The following is a 21,582-nucleotide window of genomic DNA, read 5'->3' as shown; positions in this document are numbered from 1 at the left end:
TAATCTTCCTCCTCCCATTCGCGCTAAACTCGCTTCTCAAACTACTATCAATACATTATACGACCATTCTATGCAAGCTTATTCGGAGTCGTAGGGCTGTTCAGTGAGACTTACTCCGCAGCAAACGTGTTGCAGAGTAAGGATATTGCTATACACGTTTACTGGAAAGGAAATCGCACTGAATATTATGGGACAATGCGCATAGGACTGCAGTCAGAGGCACTCAGTCATGAATAGCATAGAAGTACTACCAAATGAAAGGTGGAGCACTGGCATTTTGGAGGACCTGGAAGTAAATTCAATTCATACTTATAGTAGGAGGGGATAAATGTACAAACAAGCACACATACACAGAGAGAGCGCGCAAGTGCGATCGTGACCTCGTTTAAAAATTAGAAAGCAAGGGTTTAAAATACTAAAACCAGCTTCATTTTATGCAGGGAGGAGCGCTATGTAATTCTGCAAGGCGGCGTTTTGAAGTTACATAGTTGGGGTTATGGCAGCAAAAAGTTATCGCTACATTTAACACAGTATTTTGTGTTCAGTGGAAACGCCAGAGCCGGTAACTGAGCAAGCAAACCCGATCCTATGCGGTTTAATAGGGAAGCAAATCCCTCGGAGCTCAGACGAGCTTTCTTCCACGTTAAGTATGGATCGTAAGACCAGAGATTTCTACTTAAGTATGGATCGTTAAGACGCGAAGCGAAGAACATGAAGCAACAGTTAGAAGCGCCTTCCATTAGGGTCCATGGGAGCCAATGCTCAGAGCAGAGCGCAGGAGAGGAGAGCTGCGCAGGAGCTGGGCTCTATGTTAAAACCCTAGAAAAGGCGGGCTCGTTGCCTCCCATTCTGCCCCCTCCAGTAGCGGAGCCTGGGCAGAACCCCAGAGCCCCACTCAGCAGAAGGAGCAGAACGGGCCCCAAACGAAGCAGGGCACCTGGCTAACATCTTTTGAACTAATAAAACATAAATCTCAAGGCAGGGTGGTCGTGGTGGTAGGCTGGACCACTAAGCCTAATGTCTAACATTTCCTAACTGCTCCCCTGGAAAAAAGAGACTCTTCTGGAGGAAGAGTCCCGTTGCACATGACAGTCGCAGCGGCAGGAGCTCTGCCTTGGACACCTGCGAGGGCTTACAGAGGCTGAAAGAGAACAAAACGAGAATGGAAGATGAAGGACGAGTGAAAATGGGAATCGAATGGATATAATGCTGGGTCCTATAAGGGAGCTAACGGTTGTTGTGTTGAAACAAAGTTGGCCCACCAAGACGCAGAGGTAATAGGACTTCTTTTTTTAGGGCTGCGAACTGGAAACTTGTAACCTGCGCCCAAGCAGTTTGTTGTTTTTGCCTGCCGACTGAATCTGGTGATGGAGGAGGACGAAGAAGAAAGAAGAAGAATAGCCGGCAGCTCTGGAGTCCCTATGAAATGAACGAAACGCACACGCGCTTCTTGCCAAGCAAGCTCCCCTCCTTTCTCTGCCTTCTTCCCCCCGCCCCCCAAGGCGGTGGTGGTGGTGGGGAGAGCTTCTCTTCTGAAAGGGCTCCCAAATAGGATGCCCGAGGAGCCTCAGATGCGCGTCGATTTCCAGGCATCACGTGTTAAATAGTTGCTATAAATCCCCCACACCCGCAGTAGAGGGGGCGGGGGAGAGATCCAGGGGAGGTCTAGAGAGAAGGAAAGGGGGGTTGGTTGGTGGTGGTTTTTTTGGTTTGTTTTTTTCAGACCAGCCCTCTCCAGAGCCCCCCTTTGTTCCGCTCTCAGACTTAAGCACCTTCCGGGCTCGCCCAAGGGCTTTTGCAGAGGCGACTCGGCCCCAGGAGGACCGGCTCCGCAGAGCGCACGGAGAGAGCGCACAGAGCGAGAGAGCGCCACCGGCAGTCACTGCCAGCCAGCCAGCCCGCTGGTCTCCGATCCTCAACCATGTCTCGCTCGTTCTATGTGGATTCGCTCATCATCAAGGACCCGGCTCGGCCGGCTCCCTCGTTGCCGGATCACCACCACCCGCCCCCCGGGCAGGACTTCCTCATCCCGCTGGGCGTGCCGTCGCCGCTGGTCATGTCGGTGGCGGGCGGGCCGGCGTGCCCGTCGCGCAAGAACGGCGCTTTCTGCGTGTGCCCGCTGTGTGTCACCTCGCACCTGCACGCCTCTTCCCGGGCGGGCGCGGCAGGAGGAGCCGGAGGAGGAGCGGGCGCCGCTGCCACCATCCCGCTCCTCAAGGGCCACTTCCCTCCCGCTGCTGCCGGCGAGGGCCAGTATTGCCCCCGCCTGAGCCATGCCCAGCAGCAGCCAGCCCCGCAGCAGCAGCAGCAGCAGCAGCAGCAAGCCGGCTCGGTGGCCTCCGCAGCGGCGGCGGCAGTAGCGGCAGCTCACGCCCTGGGCCACCCACCTGTCTGCGCAGCGGCCGCCTACAGCATGAGCGACCCCCGGCGATTCCACTGCCTCGGCATGGGTAGGAGCATCCTCCGCCACGTCCCGCCTTTGGGACTGGGAGGTGGTGGGATCCAGGGGGCTACGGGGAGGAGGTGGTTGAAAGGAAAGCTGGGACAGGTCCAGTAACAGGTCGGCTCTCCAGATAAGGCGGAGTCCAAAGCCGGTCCTTCTGCAGCCCTTCGTTTCCGGAGTGGCTCCGGATCGTGTTCGCACCGGTTGGTGCCGAAAGAGTTAAGCGGGGAGAGGAGACCCCTCTGGGGGTTTCACCTGTGTGAGTCCCCAACCTGAAGGAGTCGTTCTGTAATCAGTTCAACCGGTAGAGCATGAGATCTTTGCTCTCAAGCATAGCTGTCAACTTTTCCCTTTTCTTGAGAGGAATCCTATTCGGAATAAGGGAATTTCCCTTAAAAAGGGGGAAAAGTTGACAGCTATGCTCTCAAGGTCGTAGGTTCTAGCCCCACGTTGGGCAAAAGATTTCTGCATTGCAGGTGGTTGGGCTAGATGACCCTCGGGGTTCCTTCCAACTCTACAATTCTATGATTCTCTGGAGTCTTTCCGTTTGCTCCGACGGGGTTGTGCCGTAAACCAGCTCCACCCCAGTCCTCCGTCCTGTCACTTGCCTACTCCGACAGGGGGCATTTGATTCCGCCCCCCCCCCCCTGTTGGCAGGTCACGCGTTTCCAAGAGTGAGCCCCACTGACTTCCCAAAGGATCCTCAAATCCTTCCAAGGCAACCCTCGCCGCCGCCCCCCCCAATCCCAAGAAGAGCAAGGGCCTCCTAAAACGCCCCTCTGACTTCGTGGAGATCAGCCCATAATCAAGAGCACTAGGCTCTTAAACACACTCAACCTCTTCCCCTCCGGGGGACCTTCAGTGGGGAAATTCAGAAGCTAAGAAGTACGAGGACTGGCGCGTTAGTTTAGCGGGCTTCTTTTTTCCATCTTCCCTAGACGCGAAGGTGAGAAGTTGTTAAAGTGAGATCTGGATAGGTAATGTTGTGAGGCGGCGGTGCGCGGGGGGCACTAAAGTATTTCCGCACCCTATAGACAGTCCTCCGTTTCCTCCTGGCCAGATTTGACTTGAGTGGGATTATCTCTCAGAAAGCAATTTGGGGATTGGTATTCCACTTAATTGAGGATAAGTGGTCAGAAAGATGCGAAGATGGAGCTGCATGGCTCCCAGAGAACAGGTGCAGAGGCCGGGCTGGCTCCGACTCAGAACTACCCGAAAAGAGCCAGATGCGTGCCTTTGATTCTGAATCGAGCAGAGCATGTATGTCACAGGCTGAACCAGAATCAAGCTACGGGGTGCGTCTCTTCTTCTGAGAATAGCGGCAAACCCCAAGCCATTCTCTCGCTAGTAGTCCCATTGGCTTCAGGATCCCAGTCTGAGCCTACACCTTCAGACCGGATCAACGTTAAGTTCAGTGAAATGTGCTTTCTTCGGAGCAATAGGCTTGAAGGATACGAGTTAAATACACATTCAGTCTTAGAATGGACAGTTTCCTCAGAGACACGGATGTGAAGGATGGATCTGACCCACATTGCGATCCTTAGCAACCTCAACTAACCAAGGCTTGCAGCCAGTCAATGAAAAGAGCCAATAGCTCGAGGAAGATCCTATTCTGATCTTAGCTGAGCACCAGAGTTCAACAAGACTGCTCTGAGAATCTCAGTCTACACTTGCAATCCAGGATCAGGACACAGGGCTACTTTGAGTAGAATTTAGGTGCATGCAGCTCATTGAAATTGGCTTCTGCAATCCGCATAGATGATCCGGATCAATGTAGGCGTAAACTGGAACTTCTGAACGGCTTCTTCTAACTGGAGTTAATAATACCGAAGTTAGAATGAAGAGTTTGAAGGTACCCTTCTGCTCGAGACACTTTGACTTTGCTTCTCGAGTGCTTGTCAACGGTGTAAAAAAAAAAAAATACACTGTAAAGGTCTGCTGCCAAGAAGGGCATAAAAGAGTTCTTCCCTCTCGGATGAAACGAAGCAAGGACTGACCAGGTGTAGAACTGTAACCCCTGATTTCCAACTAGCGATACTTGAAAAGAAGTAGGCTGTTCTCTCTGAAAGCTTTGAGCCGGAGGAAGTCTAACAGTTGAAAGCAGGACTCGGCTATGGGCAATGCAGCAATTTGATTTTCATTTAAGGACAGTTGGAGGCGCAGATAGTTACTGCTTACCATTGAGTAACTACTACTTTCAGAAGAAGAAATTAGGATAGGAGGACTTCCAGTCCAGAGGCGTGGCTTGCAGGCAGCCTTGCCTTAACCCCTGAAAACTTCCTTTGAGTAAAATAACATGTGATATCAGTCAACAGCGGAGTGTTCAAGCTTCTGGAGTTTCTGTTTCACCTGGCAAAGGTGAAGAGGAAAGGCTGCATTGGCTTCCACCTGGTTTAGCTGCTTGGGCAGAAATAACTTGCAGCACACAAAATGCTAGAACTCTGAGCCTTCCAGCAGAATGGATGGACTGTCGTTCCATCACAGGGTCATTCTGCACACCTGCCTGATAAATTTGTGGGATTTGCTGCCACGTGGTGATGACCTTTGGTTAAGGTGGATTGAAAAGGGGTGTGAGACTGAGTCATGGAAGATAGCTCTGTCGGTGGCTACTGGTCACCATGGCTGCCTATGCCACTTCAAGGATCAAAGGCTCCATGTCTATGAACACCAGTCTCTGTGGAACAAAAATTGGGGGGGGGGGGTTATCGTCCTCATGCACTGCTGCAGTTTGCAGGCTTCCCATAGTCAACTGTGGAAAATCGGGTGCTGGTCTTGATGATTTTTTGGTATGATGATGATAATAATAATAATAATAATAATAATAATAATAATAATAATAATAATAATAATAATAATAATTTATTATTTATACCCCGCCCATCTGGCCGGGTCTCCCCAGCCACTCTGGTATGATCCAGAGGGGGTCTGCCTCTTACAGTATTATGTTCTGATGTTTCCTGTTTTGGGGGATCAAACTAGTCACTGTTCGGTGCCCCAGCGCTTCTAGTTAAAGACCTTGCTTGTGTTTCGTTTCCCTAAAACAAGTGACTCCAAATTCTCAGGGGGTTTCTGGGGGAGCCACCTTACTTGTGGTTCTTCAAGGCCCCCCTCTATGTTACACTTGGTTCTTTATTCCAGGACTCAGCCCGGGTTTTGGAAACATATTCCAGGGCTCAGGCCCAGCATTTAAGCCACTCCTTTTTTTCGGTTGCTAACTGGGTCTTTTTGTGTGTATGTTCTCCCCCCCGCCCCGCCCCCCGCCCTGCAGGAGGCTCGGATGCCAGCCAGTTGCAAAACGGCAAGAGGATGCGCACTGCCTTCACCAGTACGCAGCTGTTGGAGCTGGAGAGGGAGTTCTCGTCCAACATGTACCTGTCCCGGCTGCGTAGGATCGAGATCGCCACGTACCTCAACCTGTCCGAGAAGCAGGTGAAGATCTGGTTCCAGAACCGGAGGGTGAAGCACAAGAAGGAAGGAAAAGGCACTCAGAGGAACCCGCACGGAGGCTGCAGCTGCACCAGCAACCCGGGACGTTACTCCAGGTCCGAGGACGAAGAGTCGCTCTCGCCGGCCTCGGCTAACGAAGACAAGGTCTCCCCTTTATGAAAAGGCTCCCCCTTGGACTTCTTGACGGGTGATCGCAGGTAGAGGCAGCCAAGTTGAGCCAGCGGGGCCTTCTGCAAAGAAGAACAGACTCCTAAGGGCTCTGTCCACGGGCCTAGTGCTAGATTTTGTTGAATGTAAATGAACCATCAGTTGAAACGGTACAGTATTTATAATGTAACACAAACGGCTGCAAGGCTGTTCCCCGCCCTCCACTCTGAGTTAACACACAGTTCTGCCTTCCCCTCTTAAGTGGGTGGGACAGGAGAATCTCCTTTTCTCTTCCTTCCTTCCAGGGTTTGTGGGGAAAAGTTTAGAAACTGGAATTGGAAAAAAAAATACTGTCTGAGTCTCTCTTTCTTTTTTGGTACAGATCTTTATATGAAATGGAAAATAATAATGATAATAATAATCCGAATTAGAGTTGTTCGGTGCTCTCCTTTGTATGTGAATAGTTTTATATTAAATTTATATTTATATTTATTTAAATAAAGGAGTTCAGACAAGAAGTGCAGTGACTTTCACTTTTTAAAGGAATTGTTTCTCCTTCGCACCGTCTCTCTTGCCAGCACTGAACCTGAAGCTCTTTGTTGCTATATAGGGATGGTGAATTGTTTCTGGAGAGTGAGAAAGGGACAATTCAAGCCACCTTAGTCTGTCGCAGCAAAGGCAAGGAAGAGTCTTGTGCCAGCTTAAAGAGTATCCATTGCATTATGGCATAAACTCTTGTGGGTTATTTCATCAGATGCGCATAGCATTGGCTCAAGTGGGGAAACTAGACACAAAATGTTGTGTATGTGTGTGTGAGGGTTGCGAACAGTGTTAGAAGGAGATGCAAAATGCCAGGAAAATGCCATATAGTATTTCTAAACTCATGGTACATGCCTTTCTAACCAGAGTCTCTCTCTAGGATTGGGGGTGGGCAGTGTATGTGCTTCTGAAGAGGAAAATGTATCCTTTTCACTTTCCTCCTACTTTTTATTATTATTAAAAAACCTCCAAGAACTGCAATTTTCTTCCTCTAGTTCTGAGATGATTACTACATTCTCACACACTTGATTTTATGTGCTGTGTGGAAGCTCAGAATACACAGATCTGCGGGGGTGGGGTGGGGGGAGGAAACACCAATTACCACTGCAGGGTTGTGTTGTTGCTTTAAAGAACTGGTGTTTCCCTTTGCTTTTGATGGAGAATGAAGCAAGCAGCCTTGCCAAAGTTTTTCTTCAGTTTGCATGAAGCAGCTTGAGGAACGATAGCCAACCAAACAAGCTGTCTCCTCTTGCCCTTCTCCCCGTGTCCATTAAGGTGGTGAGCAGTCAGAGCCATATGGGAGCTGCTTTTCTATAGAGCCTGATCCCACATGGCTAAGGGATACATCGGAAAGAGACAACCTACATAAGAATTTCCCTATTTCTCTGTGCTTGAAATCTATAGTTGTGCAGCAGACACAGGCAGTACCATATAGGGAAACTATTATTGCCCCCCATTATACATTTTGCAGTATTCTACTTAGAATTCAAGCTTTCTACTCAGCCTAGTGATCTTGGTATTTGAAGAGAGTTGAACATCATCTTCTCTTTTCTAGATCCCCCACCTTTACCACTACTTCCAGGTTAAGCAGGTCAATTCCCTCTCCTGAACTCTGTTTCCCTTTTCTCATCATTGCATTGCTCACCTGCTCTTCCCCATTTTGAAGGTCCTGGAAGCTCACAGTTCCTGGCTAGAACATTGTGTGCGTGTGTTTCAATTTCCTTTCCTTTTCAAATTACAAACTACTGGGTGGTATTCAACCAAGCGTACGTTAGTCATCTGGGTTTACTCTGAGTAGGGACTAGCACTGAATACTATCTAACATATTCTGGCCACTTACAGAATCCAACAGCTACATAGAAAACCATGGCTTTATTTAGGGTTTTGCTCCCAGATTGATAGGGATGGAATCACTCAGGTTTGGTATTGGGGTGGGGACCTGCAACAATATATTGCAGCAGATCCCCTGTCCTTAACAATAATGTTCCTGTTCAGGACTCCAACCAGTCTGGAACATAAGCTTTGAAACCAATGGTGTTTGGAACTCAAGGGGAAGAAGTAAAGCATCACAAGGAAGGAAGAGAAGAAAGGTCATTCCTTTCCTTTCCACCACCTTTGTGAGACTTTGTCATACAGCAATACAGGACACAGGTTGCATTCCCTGCCCCAACCCTAATCTCCACCTTCATTCTAGGCTGTTGGGAGCTTAAGCAGACCAATTCTGCCTCCCCCCCCTTTCCAGCTGACTCTCTAAGCATTGTGTAGAATTATAAGCATTTTCAAATGCACTGTAAATGAGAGGCGTTATGGTAGCTCTGCAGTGCCCAGTGTTTATATTGCCGATTGTGGCCTAAGGCTGGTTTGGGTTTCCACTCGGAAATCGCCTGTGCAAGGTGCTCCTGGGGTTACCACAAAAATCAAGTTGCTTAAATTCCTCCTCAGGATGACAACCCAACCCTCAATCAAAATCCAATGCTTGGTTCCAGTAGAACATGCCTTGTGAATAGCATGAGGTCATGTTGCATTATTAAAGCTATCCAATCTATCTAATTTCCTTTCCCTTTTTACTCTCTCAGGAATTCTGACCAAATTGAATGGGCTGAGAAGGAGGAACATGAAAGTGCTTAATACACAATGGGGCTAAAGGGTTTCATCAGTGCCCATGGGTTTGGGATGAAAACTGTCTCTGCCCAAAACTGTACTGGCTCGCACCGCTGAGACATTAGTTTCCTTGCTTTCAGCCCCTGCATTGCATGCGATTGCCACACATTTGCTTCCAGCCAGGCTCGTGGCTGACTCAAGTCAAGGAAATAGGCCTCACCTTCTCCCAACATCTCATTCCCTACGTTCTATCTATCACCAGGGACACTAGTTGAGAAGACCTCAGGGTCTCACCAGATCTGCTTCTGGAGCTTTAGTCAAAGATTGGGATAGGGTACTAGCCAACTAGTTTTTGGGAACAGCCAGTTTGAGCAGCACGCAAATGCTGATGGCATAGACATCACACACACACACCCCACACACACCCCCCCCGCTATATTTTGCCTTTGGGCTGTCAATCCAAAAGCCACTTGGAATTCCAGAGAAAGTCAGGCTTTTGTTAGGGAGGGGGCAGAAACTCAGATTTGCATTGATTTTTATTCAATTTTACTTATGGGGGGGGCAGCTGCCCTCCTGCCCTCTGGCTATGCCCATGGTGGGGCCACAGGAAGGAAACAAGGTTGAAAGAGGGCTATGGACAGAAAAATGTTGGGAAACACTGATTTAACTTGTGCTGATACTCTTAAGAGTTGTTCCTTCTTCTTTCATCTGTACCATGGGAGAAAACACATATTTGTGTGCTTCTCCTGCTGAGATCAAAGAGCAAGCATGGCTCTTCGTATCTCCACCTTAGGTAGATAGGTCTTTCCTATCAAGTATGCATACCCTTAAATAAACTTACCATAGCTTTCTTATTTTCCAAACTCAGAGTTTCAGTGTGATTATATCCAGGTTAAAGTGTGCGCCTCCAGCAGGGATCCAGTATTCAGTTCAGTTCCTCTGTGTGTGTATTGACACCAAAGACCATCATGTATAAGGACAAACTTTTTGAAATTTCCTCCTGGAAACAAAAATACAACTAAAGAGCTCATTCTTTGAGGTTACCTTTGATGCAAACACCTCTCTTGCGAAGATAGCGTAATTTAGTCTGGTACAAAATCTTTGTACCTCACCCCTTCTACACTTGAATACCCTCAAGTTTAAAGACAATAGGATTTGCTTGGAAGTAAATGAGATCAGAATTCTGGTTCCCCCACCTCCAAAAAGCTATTGGATTTGATGACCCACAGTTTTATATTCAAATAACAATTGGCACCAGGCAGCCACAACCAAACACTTTTCAGCCCCCACATTTTTTTTAATGGAAGACATTTAAGGACTTAATTAACTCCCACTTTGGCATCAGTAGGGCTTGGAAGTATCCATTTGGCTTGCTCATGAGCATCTTGCTCATAGGTTTTCCACAGGCAGTTTATATTATGAACTGCACATGAAAACAAGCCGGTAATAGAAGACAGTTTCGAAGTTCAAGCTGAATGTAATTACGAGTTGCAAAATGCCTGGTCAAAAGATAGGAATGGTAAACTTTGCTGCAAGCATTTCTACTCAGGCTTAGGAGGAAGTAGGTCTCATTCAACTCATTGGGCTTGACTTCAGAGTAAATATGGTTAGGAAGACTGGGCTGGGAAAGCCCGATCCACTAAAACTCAAAAGATGGTGCCTCAGTACCTTCATTCCACAGATTCTAGTCAATTTTCTGATTTCACTGGGAATAAATGAGAGCCATTGTGGTGTAGTGGTTAAGAGCGGTAGACTCATAATCTGAGGAACTGGGTTCGCGTCTCCGCTCCTCCACATGCAGCTGCTGGGTGACCTTGGGCTAGTCACACTTCTTTGAAGTCTCTCAGCCCCACTCACCTCACAGAGAGTTTGTTGTGGGGAAGGGAGGGAAAGGAGAATGTTAGCCGCTTTGAGACTCCTTAGGGTAATGATAAAGCGGGATATCAAATCCAAACTCTTCTTAAATCCAAGTATGTTAACTGGTTTGGGATTGACCTGAAATGAAACATTTTTTTACATTGGTCAGAGTTTGCCCATAGATTTTGGATTATTATTGTTGTTTTAAAGAGGAGCTTGCTCGACTAAGCAAATATAGGCTATTTTATTTGTAGATCTTCAAAAAACACCAGGACAGAGCCAAACGTGATTTTAATGAGGAATATTTACTGCCAGATTTTATGTACATTTCTCAGAAACAAGCCTCTTTGAGTTAAAGTTGTGCTACTTTGAAGTAAAGATACACACAGGATTGCATCCTTAAACCCTACAATCACCGTTGAAATAACTGAGGACGCAGGGCTGTCCCAAGCACGGTTACTTGGAAATGGCTCCCTAAGCCATAAAAAGTGCTTAACCATTTGCCATGGCGATCTTATGGGTTTGTCCTCATACTAAAAATAACGTCCTTGGGTGTCCAGCTGCCAACAGATTAGATATACATAATATGAAAGTGGTTCCAGGAGGCATTAAGGCACCCCTTAGGGTTATCTCTGTGTTACTTAACCTGACTGCAAGAATATACCCCACATATGCATTTCAAAGAGGAGCAGCAAATAAATATCTAAGCAGGCACCCCATCCCCCCCTCACACACTTCCCCATGTGGAACATAACTAGTTCCAGATTAATTAAGGAGTGACAATTTCAATCTGCTGTGAGGCCGCAGTTGGCACTGCCCAAGGCTGAGAGTGGGGAGCTTGCCAGGCTTTGCTTTTTATTGTCCGCCTTCTTCTCTGAAGGACAGACAAAGATGGATAGAGGGACCCTGAAAAAAAGGAGGCGTATTTCAAGCAGCCCAATAAAGGAGGCCTGTCACTCCAAGACAAGAACCAGAGGGCTTTGATGACTTTGTATTGAGCATCACCGTTTCCAATAAGTGACTCCAGAGTCCCGACTCCCTTGAGACTGGAAGCTGAAAGGAAATTTAAGGGGATGACACTTCAAGTGAAGCTACTTTAGCCAGGCCACTCCAGGGCGAAAATCCGCTTAAGGGAAAAGAAAGATACTGGGTGGACGACTTGACCTGGGGTGTGCGCGTGTGCTATTTTGTTTTGCTTGCCAAAGTCGAACAAAATGTAGGGATTCAGAGTTGCAGAAAAGTGGGATGCAGACTCTTAAGCCGCGAATGACTTTTAGGGACTGCTCTGGAGAAAATGGAGCAAAGCCGTCTGGGATCAGTTAGGAAGGAATCCTTAATTCCTCATTTGAGGAGAATAATTTGGCTGCGTGGAGCACATGTTTTAAAGGGGTCTTAATGAAGGTTTGGGGCTACTATTGGTGCTTGGGTTCCCCCGAATTCTCTTTTGTTTCTGACTCTTCGTACCTCTTAGAGATCAGACCAGACTAGACTCAACCCCTCAGAAACATTGGCAGCATTATAACCACATATGCATATATGGGTCAGGGTGTTGCGTTTTAAGTCAAAACACCTGAAAAATCTTGACAAAGTTAAACTGGCCGGGGTATTCTCACACACAAAGGCGCTGTTGTCTTTCCTTTCTACACGAGGCCATGTTCACAAACAACATTCCACTCTGTACAGACTACTTTGGACCTACTTCTTTACACGGCTTTCCCCATTCCCACATGCTTGGACAGAATTTGGAGTCCCACCCTGTGAAGCGAAGTGGCCTTTGGGAGAGTTGTGTTGGTGTGTGTGTGTGTGGGGGGGGGAAGCTACATTAACCACCGCATGAGCCCGGAATGGGGACACTTTTTCCATGGGAGAAAAGTGGAGCCCAAATCCAGGGGGCTGCTGAGGAAAAGGAAGGTTTTCCTGAGTACTTGAGGGAGCGGGCAAAAGAAGTGGAAGGAAGTGGGCTTTCAAGGAAAAGAAAGAGGACTGTTTGTGCGTCAGAAATGACTGCATGCGAGAAAGAGAGAGAAGAAGGGTCTTAGGGACGAATGAATGGATGCCAGGCTGAGTGTAGCTGAGAGAGCACGTGTGAATGTGAGGGAAACACAGTCGTGCCTTCGTATCCGTGCGAGTGGATGCGTGGGAACTGGGAGAGTGAGGGACAGCTGTGTGACAGGAAGCCTGTACTTGGGAGTGAGGGGGAGACGCTTGGAGGAAAGAAAGAAAGAAAGAAAGAAAGAAAGAAAGAAAGAAAGAAAGAAAGAAAGAAAGAAATTAAGTTAATGTGAGAATGGGGCAAGGGGACGTAGGCGAGAGTCAGTCAGAATGGTGCGAGTAAATAGCTATCTGTGGCAGAGGAAAAAATGCGCGTGGAAATGAATGGTCCTTTGCGCGCGAGAGAGTTGTGTGACAGAAAATCTGCATTAAGGTGTGTGAGGAAAAAGAGGAGTCAACAAGAAAGCACTGGGGCAAGAGGGACGTGATTGCTCAAGTAAATGAGGGCTAGGCAGGCGCAGCCATTTGGAGTTTGGGCTTTTCTGCCCAAGCTCTTTTCCCGCCCTTTTCCTAAGGGCTCCTCTGAGCGAGGCGGCGCTGACTGGCCACTTCGCCATCTCGCTACCGACGTGTGGTCATTCCTGAGGGCCAAACGGACCCGAGGGGCGAGAGGGAGGGTTTGGGATGGCGGCCGAGGGGAGCCGGCGAAGAGATTAGCGCTCTCTTAATTTATCGCGGGGTTGTTGTTGTTTTCTTCTGTTCGCATTTTCGCCACCTTCCGAGGCAGGTGAAAGCGGAGCCCTCATGCGGGCTCATTCACGGCCGGGAATCAATGGCTCTTTTTTCAACTCCCACGTCCACTCACACAATATTTCACCGGGGGGGAAAAGGCAGGCCATGAATATGTTGGTTTGAATCTCTCTCTCTCTTCACCCCTCACCCAAACACACCAAATAGTCATATTCTTAATGGAGTTACATCCAGGAGAGGAGGCTATATCGAAATGAAATCAGAAGAACCATGACAGGAGGGTGGATTCAAAGCACAAAAAATATAAAAAAAGAGGGGAACAGGGAGATTAATGGATTCCCACCCCCAGGAGACAGAGGCTCCAGAAAGGAGAGGAGGAACTCGCTAATTAATAATTAGATAACATGATAATTAACAGCAATTATCAAGCAAAAACCGGAGGACTTACTCCCAAGGAACCGTGTCTACTATGACTGGGCTGCGAGGCAAGGAGCATCTCGCTTGGAGCCAGTCGTTGCCCTAATACAGGGGGTTGGACTGGATGACTCATGGGGGTCCCTTCCATAGAATCTACAGTTCTGTGATCATCATCATTTTTGAAAACCCTCCTGGCCACAAGGGATCCAAGGCATAAAAGGCATAGAATTGTAAGAGTTGGAAGGGACCCCAAGTGTCATCTAGTCCAACCCCCTGCAATGCAGGAATCTTTCGCCCAAGGTGGGACTCGAACCCACGACGCTGAGATCATGAGTCTCATGCTGGACCGACTGATCCATCCATCCATTCATTCATTCATTGCATTTACATCCCACCTTTTCTCCAAAGAGCTCAAGGTGGCATATACATCGTTCACCCTCTCCTTATTTAATCCGCACGACAACCCTGCGAGGAAGGTTAGGTTGAGAGATTTGTGACTGGCCCAAGATCACCCAGTGAGCTTCGTGACTGAGCCGGGATTTGAACCCTGGTCTCCCAGGTCCTAAGCCAGCACTCAAAAGCAAGTTGTTGGTTTTTTTGTTTTTTGTTTATAAAAACAACAACAACAACGAGGGTATTAATAAAATGGAACTTAATGGAAGAAGAATTGAGTCGTTGATGGTATTTTTTTAAAAAATAAAGTATTGTAAGGAACCAGAAAGCGTGTGACATGGTGTTTAATCCAAGGGCAAGAAGAGGCTCTAGGGGTGGGGGTGGGGTGCTACCTGGGTCTGGCAGGCGAAGAGGTGACCCATGCAAATGAGCTCGTGCTAGCCGAGAAAGAAATACACTCCAAATCTTCCAAAAGCTGTTTCTCTTTTCTCCCCCTTCCCCTTCGCAGCGTTTCCCCTCCTATAGAAAAAGGAGGTATTCTGCATGACAAAACACAATTAAGCTTGCTATTCAGGAGTTTTGCAGCTGGTAGCCCATTGGGAAAGTGGGAGGAAACGCGAATATATTAATTGTTGTGTGCAAATTTCTCTTTTTTGTTTTTGGAGGAGGAGGAGGGGGGGGGGGAGAAAACGCTCCGACTCTTTGGAGCCCTGCCCCCTGAACAATGTCGCCTCTTCCCACGTTAAAAGGCACGCTTGTCACGGATCAAGGACCTTTCGGAGTGAACCCTGCGACCTTTTTTTTTTTGCTACAAAGGCTAAACGCAGGAGGGAAATCCCTCCGAGTTGGGGGAGGGAGAAAACGGCACACGTGTACCATCAGTTGCAAATTCAGAGGTTGGGTGAGTAAAAAGATCCAGGTAGGTGAGCGCGCGTGCACGCACATACCCAATTCCGCCCCAAGAAGCAACAGATCACTCGACTCCTGCTTGTAAAAAATATTCATTGCACTCCAGCTGAAAAGCCAGGGATGTGAGCCATTAAACAGAAGGCGAAGAAGCGCAGCTTTGCACAAGGGGTCCTGCTGCAAAGAGCCCTGGAAACACGGGGCAAGGGGAGGGCTGCAGCTGGTCAGGTGATTTATGGTCTGCAGATTGCGGTAGGCTACCTTGAAAAAACAACAACAACCAAAGTCTGCAGCCTGCGTCGGAATGAATCTTGTTCTGATCAAGGAGAGGGAGGTTTCCTGTGTTGTCACCTAGCTCCTTTCAGGCCTTGGAATAATCAAAATAGCCAAAGGCGCTTTTCACAGTTTCCCCTTTCTTCTCCCTTCTTTTTCAAACGGTTGAAAAACAACAACAATCAACTTTCCTAGATACCACGATGAACAACATCATGGTTCTAGACCTCATGATAAATGTTCGGTAATCCATCTGGTACCATAAAGGCTGCAGAAGGCACTTCACAGCAATCCAAGGTATTCTGTGCGGTGGAAATGTGTCTGAAAGCGGAGAAGAGCCTTATACTTACTTAAAAACCACAAAAAGTAGATAATTATGCAGTTAAGGCCTCTGTGCCTGTTTGCTGCTGAATCTAACCCTGTGCTATTAGTACTACTGAAGAAGTGGGTGAATCACTAGTCAACAGCCCTTCTAACTAAATAAGATAATAAAATTAAGAAATTTTACAATATAAAACTGTGAAACATTTGGTTTACTATAAACAGCAAATAGTTCTATAGCAAGTAACTTCGTATTTACTCTTTTTTGTAGAAATATAATTGGAGACCCTTTTCCGGTCATTTATTGTGGACATCAATATCTAGAAATGGTAGTGCTAATCTCACAAGTACCTACCTACATGCTAGCCCCAAATTTTCATAATTTCTATCTGTCATTCTGATTATTATTTTTCTAAACTGAAACAGACATTTTAGCAGAGGGAGGTATCGTTATGTTATATTTTTGTATAATGAAGTCATTCCGCACAGTGAGATATTATTCTGGTTTCACTTTCCTTGTCATCACACTGCGATCTGCTAACTTCCAACAATTTACTGTATTTACGCAAATCTAATGCGCCTTCGAATCTACTGAGCACCTCAATTTTCAAAACCTTGAAACAAAAAGGTATTTTCTGGTGCCATCAAATCTAATGCACACCCTAATTTTCATGATGTAACTTGGCCAAAAATGTTGTGTGTTACGACTGAGTAAATAACAGTAAATACAGCTGTGCATAACCTTTCCAGTTTTGTGTAGTAACAAGTCTGGTTATAACCAATATAAAGTGTACAAGCACTTTTGGTTTCAAATGTGTGCTGACTTCTTCAAATGCAGAAAGCGATATTGGTTTTGGAGTTTTCCCTGTCATGAGCCTTGCAGTGATATCAATATCTGGATTGAGTTGGGAGGTGCTGATGCATAAGGAAGAAATTGGGGGGAGGTCCTGAATGATGGGGACCTAGATTAGAGGAAGGGGGCTCTCCCATTTCTGCCCTGACTTCCAATTTGAAAGGGGGAGCAGGGATGTTGGCTTCTCCCCCTTGAGTTTCCTGTGGAGTGCAGAATCTTAGTTGAGGTTGGGGAGACCTTGGAGCAGCCATGGGGGGAGGCAGAACTGGAGGCTGCAGTGAGTGACTGAATAGGAGCAAGAACAGAAGGGTTCAGTCTTGGCACCTAAAACCAGACACAGCTTTTTCAGATGGGAGCAGACTTACCCACCCAAGGAAATACGAGTTTGCAATCCCAACATTCCTTGTGTCTGCTGCTGAGTTTGTACAGTTATTTGCCTGAATAAATATCTCTTTCTTACGTAAAAGTAAGAGCCTCTACTTGTGTGTTTTGTGGCAAGAACTAGGACATTCACAATCATTTGTCCTATAATTCTAGATAGCACTCTATTCCAGATAATATCTACCTGTAGACATTGCCACCAAAGATGTGTATAAATTCCCTTTCCCCCACATCCTTTCTAACAGTTTGGGAGGAACTTTCACTGCCTTTGTCTGAACCACACAGTTTTTAACTGTCTTTAATTGCCTTCAGACTGTTGTTTAGAAGGCAATTAAGAAATCATTGGTAATAATAATAATAATAATAATAATAATAATAATAATAATATATTTATACCCCGCCAATCCAGCTGGGTTTCCCCAGTCACTCTGGGTGACTCCCAGAAGATTAAAAACAGAATAAAACATGAAACATAAAAAACTTCCCTAAACAGCGCTGCCTTCATAGTCTTCTAAAAGTCAGATAGTTGTTTATTTCCTTGACATCTGATGGAAGGGCATTTCACAGAGTGGGTGCCACCACCGAGAAGGCCCTCTGCCTTGTTCCCTGTAACCTCACATCTCACAGTGACGGAACCACCAGAAGGCTCTCAGAGTTGGACCTCAGTGTCCGGGCAGAACAATGGGGGTGGGGATTCTCCTTCATGAATACAAGAATAAGATCAGTGGTGACACATTTTCATTCTGAGGAAAAAAACTCATTAAAATAAACTAGACTTACTTTGAAGGAAGATGGTTAGCAGTGGAATAAGGCCTTATAGCTTGATGCAGTTGAATGTAAGGTCTATGTGTGTTGACTTGGAAGTATACCCCACTGAACTGACTGGAACTAGCTCCTAAGCTAAGTGTGCATATATGATTTCAGCTTTAGAAAGATACTAGCCTTATATTAAATGGCAACTCATCCCAATAAGATAATATCTAACAACTTCATTCCCTCCTTGGTGGATTCAACAAGAAAGGTGTTAATCTATGTGACATTGATATGCTTTAAACATTAATAATAATTAAGGAGGGACCTTTTAGCAGATTGATTTTAATTAACTAAAAATATGTTTGAATATGTTGGCAACATATTTTTGAAAAATAAAAATTATTAATGCAAATACTTTCTTAAAAAGAGCCATTCCCCATTTCACCACCTCACACGGGATCTTGCAAGATGATGCCTGCTGTTACACACAGTTTAAAATCAATGTATGCAAATATATATACAAATGTAATCGCATAATTGACTACAATGGCAAGGAGTGGGTGATACGACAGACTAGACTAGTAGACAGAGCTACTGCCTGTCATAGTTGACAGTTCTAGACTAGATGAACAAATACTGTGACCCTCCGCATAGTGTCAGATCAGATACTTGTGAATTGATGAAGGTTCTGGGCAGTGACAGCCTGGTCATGGTTATCTAGGGTCTCATTAAGATTAGACTGCTGCATGCCTGGGGCTGCCTTTATTGCCTTCAAAGAAACTTCATTTATTTGGAATGTAAGTGAATAACTGGGATCAGTGATAGGAAACATTTCTCACCAGTTCTTAGACTACTACACTGGCTACCGGTCCGTTTCTGGTAGCACCAATTTAAAGTGCGGGTGCTAACATTTAGAGGTCTAAACTGCTTGGGAGCCACTTATGGACCTGCCCAAATAATAAGTTAAACATTTTTTTTTGAAGGCTGTGTTTTAAACTGTCAGCTGTGTTTGCTTGTGTTTTTCTTGCTGCTGTGTTTTTCTGTTGTTCCTTAAAGTGTCTTAAGCAATGCATGTGTATGGATAGGAAGGGATATAAATCTTTAAAATCAATGGATTACTCAATCTTCTTTCGCTGAACTGAGTCAAGTGGTAACTGGAATGTGGCTCTTTTATAACCAACCAACATGTAGAATACCCTCCCTAGGGAGGCTTCCTTTTCTGGCACCAGTTTGATGTCCTTCAGGAGCTGGGAGAATATATTTTTGTTTACCTGGCCTTTCCAGAATACTAGCTGGTTTTTATCACTCGGCTCTGTTTTTGCTTGTTCTGCCATAGTTGTTGTTTTCATATCACTTGACTGTTGTGAGCAACAGGATGAAAGGTGGTAGAGAAACACAAATAAAAATAGTGACAGTGCTACTAGCAATAGATGGGTCTTTTGGGGGGGGAGCCTATATGTTGCAGGGACCCTGAGTGGGGTGCAAGGCATGCTCCTTGTGGAGCTGTATTGCAACCATGGAGTCTGTTGCATGGAAGCAGGGCCACCCAGTGGCAGGGGTCATGGTTTGTCCCAGTAGCAACCCCAAGTACCTTACATTGGCTTTCCCCATAAGATGGAATAATACCGTATTTTTCCATCTATAAGAAGCCCCCATGTATAAGATGCCCCCTATTTTAGGGGACTCAGATTTAAGAAAATGGAGGGAGATAGCCCCATGTATGGTGCCCCCTAATTCTTGACATTGTTTTTTTTTTGGGGGGGGGAACCTAGTCTTATACACAGAAAAATAAGGTAACTGTTCTTTTATGCAGACAAAGTAAAGGGATACCATTAGAGTGGAGGTTCCACACATGTCTGGGTCAAAGCCTGTCTCTGATTATCTCAGTTTCTTAGAGGGAACAAGATTTGTTCCCTTCCCAACTGCCTTGCTGGCCACAGTCATCCTGGTGAACTCAGTAGGACCCACTGGGAACCAAACTTGAACCTGTCTATGAAGTGCACAGATGTTGTGTTTGATTATATTGAGGTTCATCCACTCCAGCATTGTACTTCCAAACATGTCCACCCAGGGCATGAAGATGATGGTCATTCATTTTTGCTTTCCCCTAGCAGTTGGCAATCAGAAATAGGCTGCCTCTGAACATGAAGTGTCCATTAGCTGTTACGGCTAAGAATCATGAATTTATTTACCATATTTACTCAAGTCTAATGTGGCATTGAATCTAGTGCACACCTCAGTTTTCAGAACGTTGGGGGAAATAAAGTATTTGCGAATGTAAATGTGCTGTCAAATCTAATGCATACCTTAATTTTCTCAATGTAATTTGGCCAAAAAAGGTGAGCATTAGATTCGAGTAAATACGGTGATCCTTTTATAAAGTAATCTAAGCTTGTGGCCATCTTTCTGTCACATCTTTCTGTTCTTAGCTTGGTAAGTTAATGATGCATTGTGGGGGAAAGTGCTTTCATTTGCTTTTATCAACCAAGCCTACTGCAATCAATTCCATTACTTTGCACCAAATTAGATCGAATCAAGGAGCTGTGCTTATATTATATAAAAATCAGGGTACAATTTTACATATTTATGGAAGTTCAAGAAGGGAAGCGACACCCTCAATGACCCTTCTCTTTTTTAAAATTTAAATTGGTTGGCTTTTGACTGAACTACAAGAAAGGGAAAGAGGGATTCAGATATTGATTTTCACCTTGGTATTCAGCGGACTGCCTGAATAAAAATCTGAATCCCTGAACACATTATTATCCCAGTCATGTATTTACAAAAGTGGCTCCGACTGCGAAGAAAAAGTAAGCAAGCAAACAAAACAAGCAAACTTGCACTGGAAGGGATGATAGATCATGTTGGATTAATATATTTGCCATATCAGCTTTGTTTAATGCAACGAAGATCACAGAGAAGTGCATAGCATCCCGTTCATGAAGGAGCAAAGACTCTCTAAGTCTGTGGGGAAGGGTTATGGCTTAGTAACTGGGCATATGTTCTGCACGTAGAAACTTCTGGGTTCAATCTATGTAAGGCTGAGAAAGACTTATCTGAAATCTGGGGAAACACTGACACTCGGTGTAGTGCTCTTCAGACATTGTTGGACTCCAACTCCCTTCAGCCCCAGGTAACAAGAATTATAGGGGCTGTAGTAAACAACATCTGGAGGGCTCCACAATGTCCACCTCAATGTAGATGAAACTGAGTCTGATTCAGTGTATAGAGGTCTCGTGCACAAAGCGATAAGAAAGCAAAAGAAATAACACATTGAGAATAGCACAAACCTGCCAGGCTACGGTTGACAAGATGCAATCAGTAGCATTCAGGACAAAACATCTGGGCCCATGAATGATAGTGATTGACACAAAGCCCTTAGAGAACTGTGCAGTGACTGACATGTTCTGGGACCTTTGAGTGAACAACCCTGTTGCAGTCTGGTTGAGCTTTACCTGGATGAAGCTAATAAAATACCAGCAAAGATACATTTAGGGCTGCCCCAGATATTCACCCATTTCCAGGTTTTTTCAGGTTAAAAGGTTTTTTTTGTGTGTGAAACATTTCCCCTTAAATATAATCTTTTTGGAACCTGCTAGCTGCTGGCTTTAACACCCATTTTTTTTATTTTCCAAGTTACTGCAACCTCTTCTTGATGTAATCACATGGGAGATCCCAGATATTTGGGAACCACAAAGAGAACAAGGTGGTGTCATTGAACACTTAGCCAATCAGAACTGGAGACACACTGACATCACTGAGCTTGAGGTAGCTTTCCCTCACTCTTAATGAATGAAAACTTTCAACCTATCTCAAATCAATGCCTAAAAAACTCTTGAAGTGTGTGTGTGCATGGTGGGGAGGTTTTTTTTAAGCTACCCAAAAGCTTCATGAAAAGTTTCTTCTTTGGGTTCATCTCTACAAGAAACAAAGCAGGGTACTGTGGCTGGATGGGCACAAGGAACAAGCTGCTAACTTCCTTTCTGGATCTGGGGCCATCTAGTGGCCTGAA

General features: G+C 45.8%; 1 protein-coding gene across 1 annotated transcript; it reads left to right on the top strand.

The window, feature by feature from the left end:
* The first annotated feature begins 1,786 nt into the window (after positions 1 to 1,786).
* On the top strand, positions 1,787 to 6,079 carry GSX2 (GS homeobox 2). Its single transcript, XM_033159931.1, has 2 exons — positions 1,787 to 2,450; positions 5,712 to 6,079. Exons 1-2 carry the CDS (start codon positions 1,922 to 1,924, stop codon positions 6,047 to 6,049), a joined length of 867 nt encoding a protein of 288 aa, XP_033015822.1. The 5' UTR covers positions 1,787 to 1,921; the 3' UTR covers positions 6,050 to 6,079.
* Positions 6,080 to 21,582: the final 15,503 nt, after the last annotated feature.

The sequence above is a fragment of the Lacerta agilis genome, chromosome 9 (assembly GCF_009819535.1).
Source record: "Lacerta agilis isolate rLacAgi1 chromosome 9, rLacAgi1.pri, whole genome shotgun sequence".
Lineage (NCBI taxonomy): Eukaryota > Metazoa > Chordata > Lepidosauria > Squamata > Lacertidae > Lacerta > Lacerta agilis.
Note: the sequence above shows the minus strand (reverse complement) of the source record. Positions and strands in the feature narration are given on the sequence as shown.

Coding starts and splice junctions, on each gene's coding strand:
- GSX2 (XM_033159931.1), top strand. CDS start 1,922: ATGTCTCGCTCGTTCTATGTGGATTCGCTCATCATCAAGGACCCGGCT. Junction 2,451..5,711: donor ATTCCACTGCCTCGGCATGG/GTAGGAGCATCC, acceptor CCCGCCCTGCAG/GAGGCTCGGATGCCAGCCAG.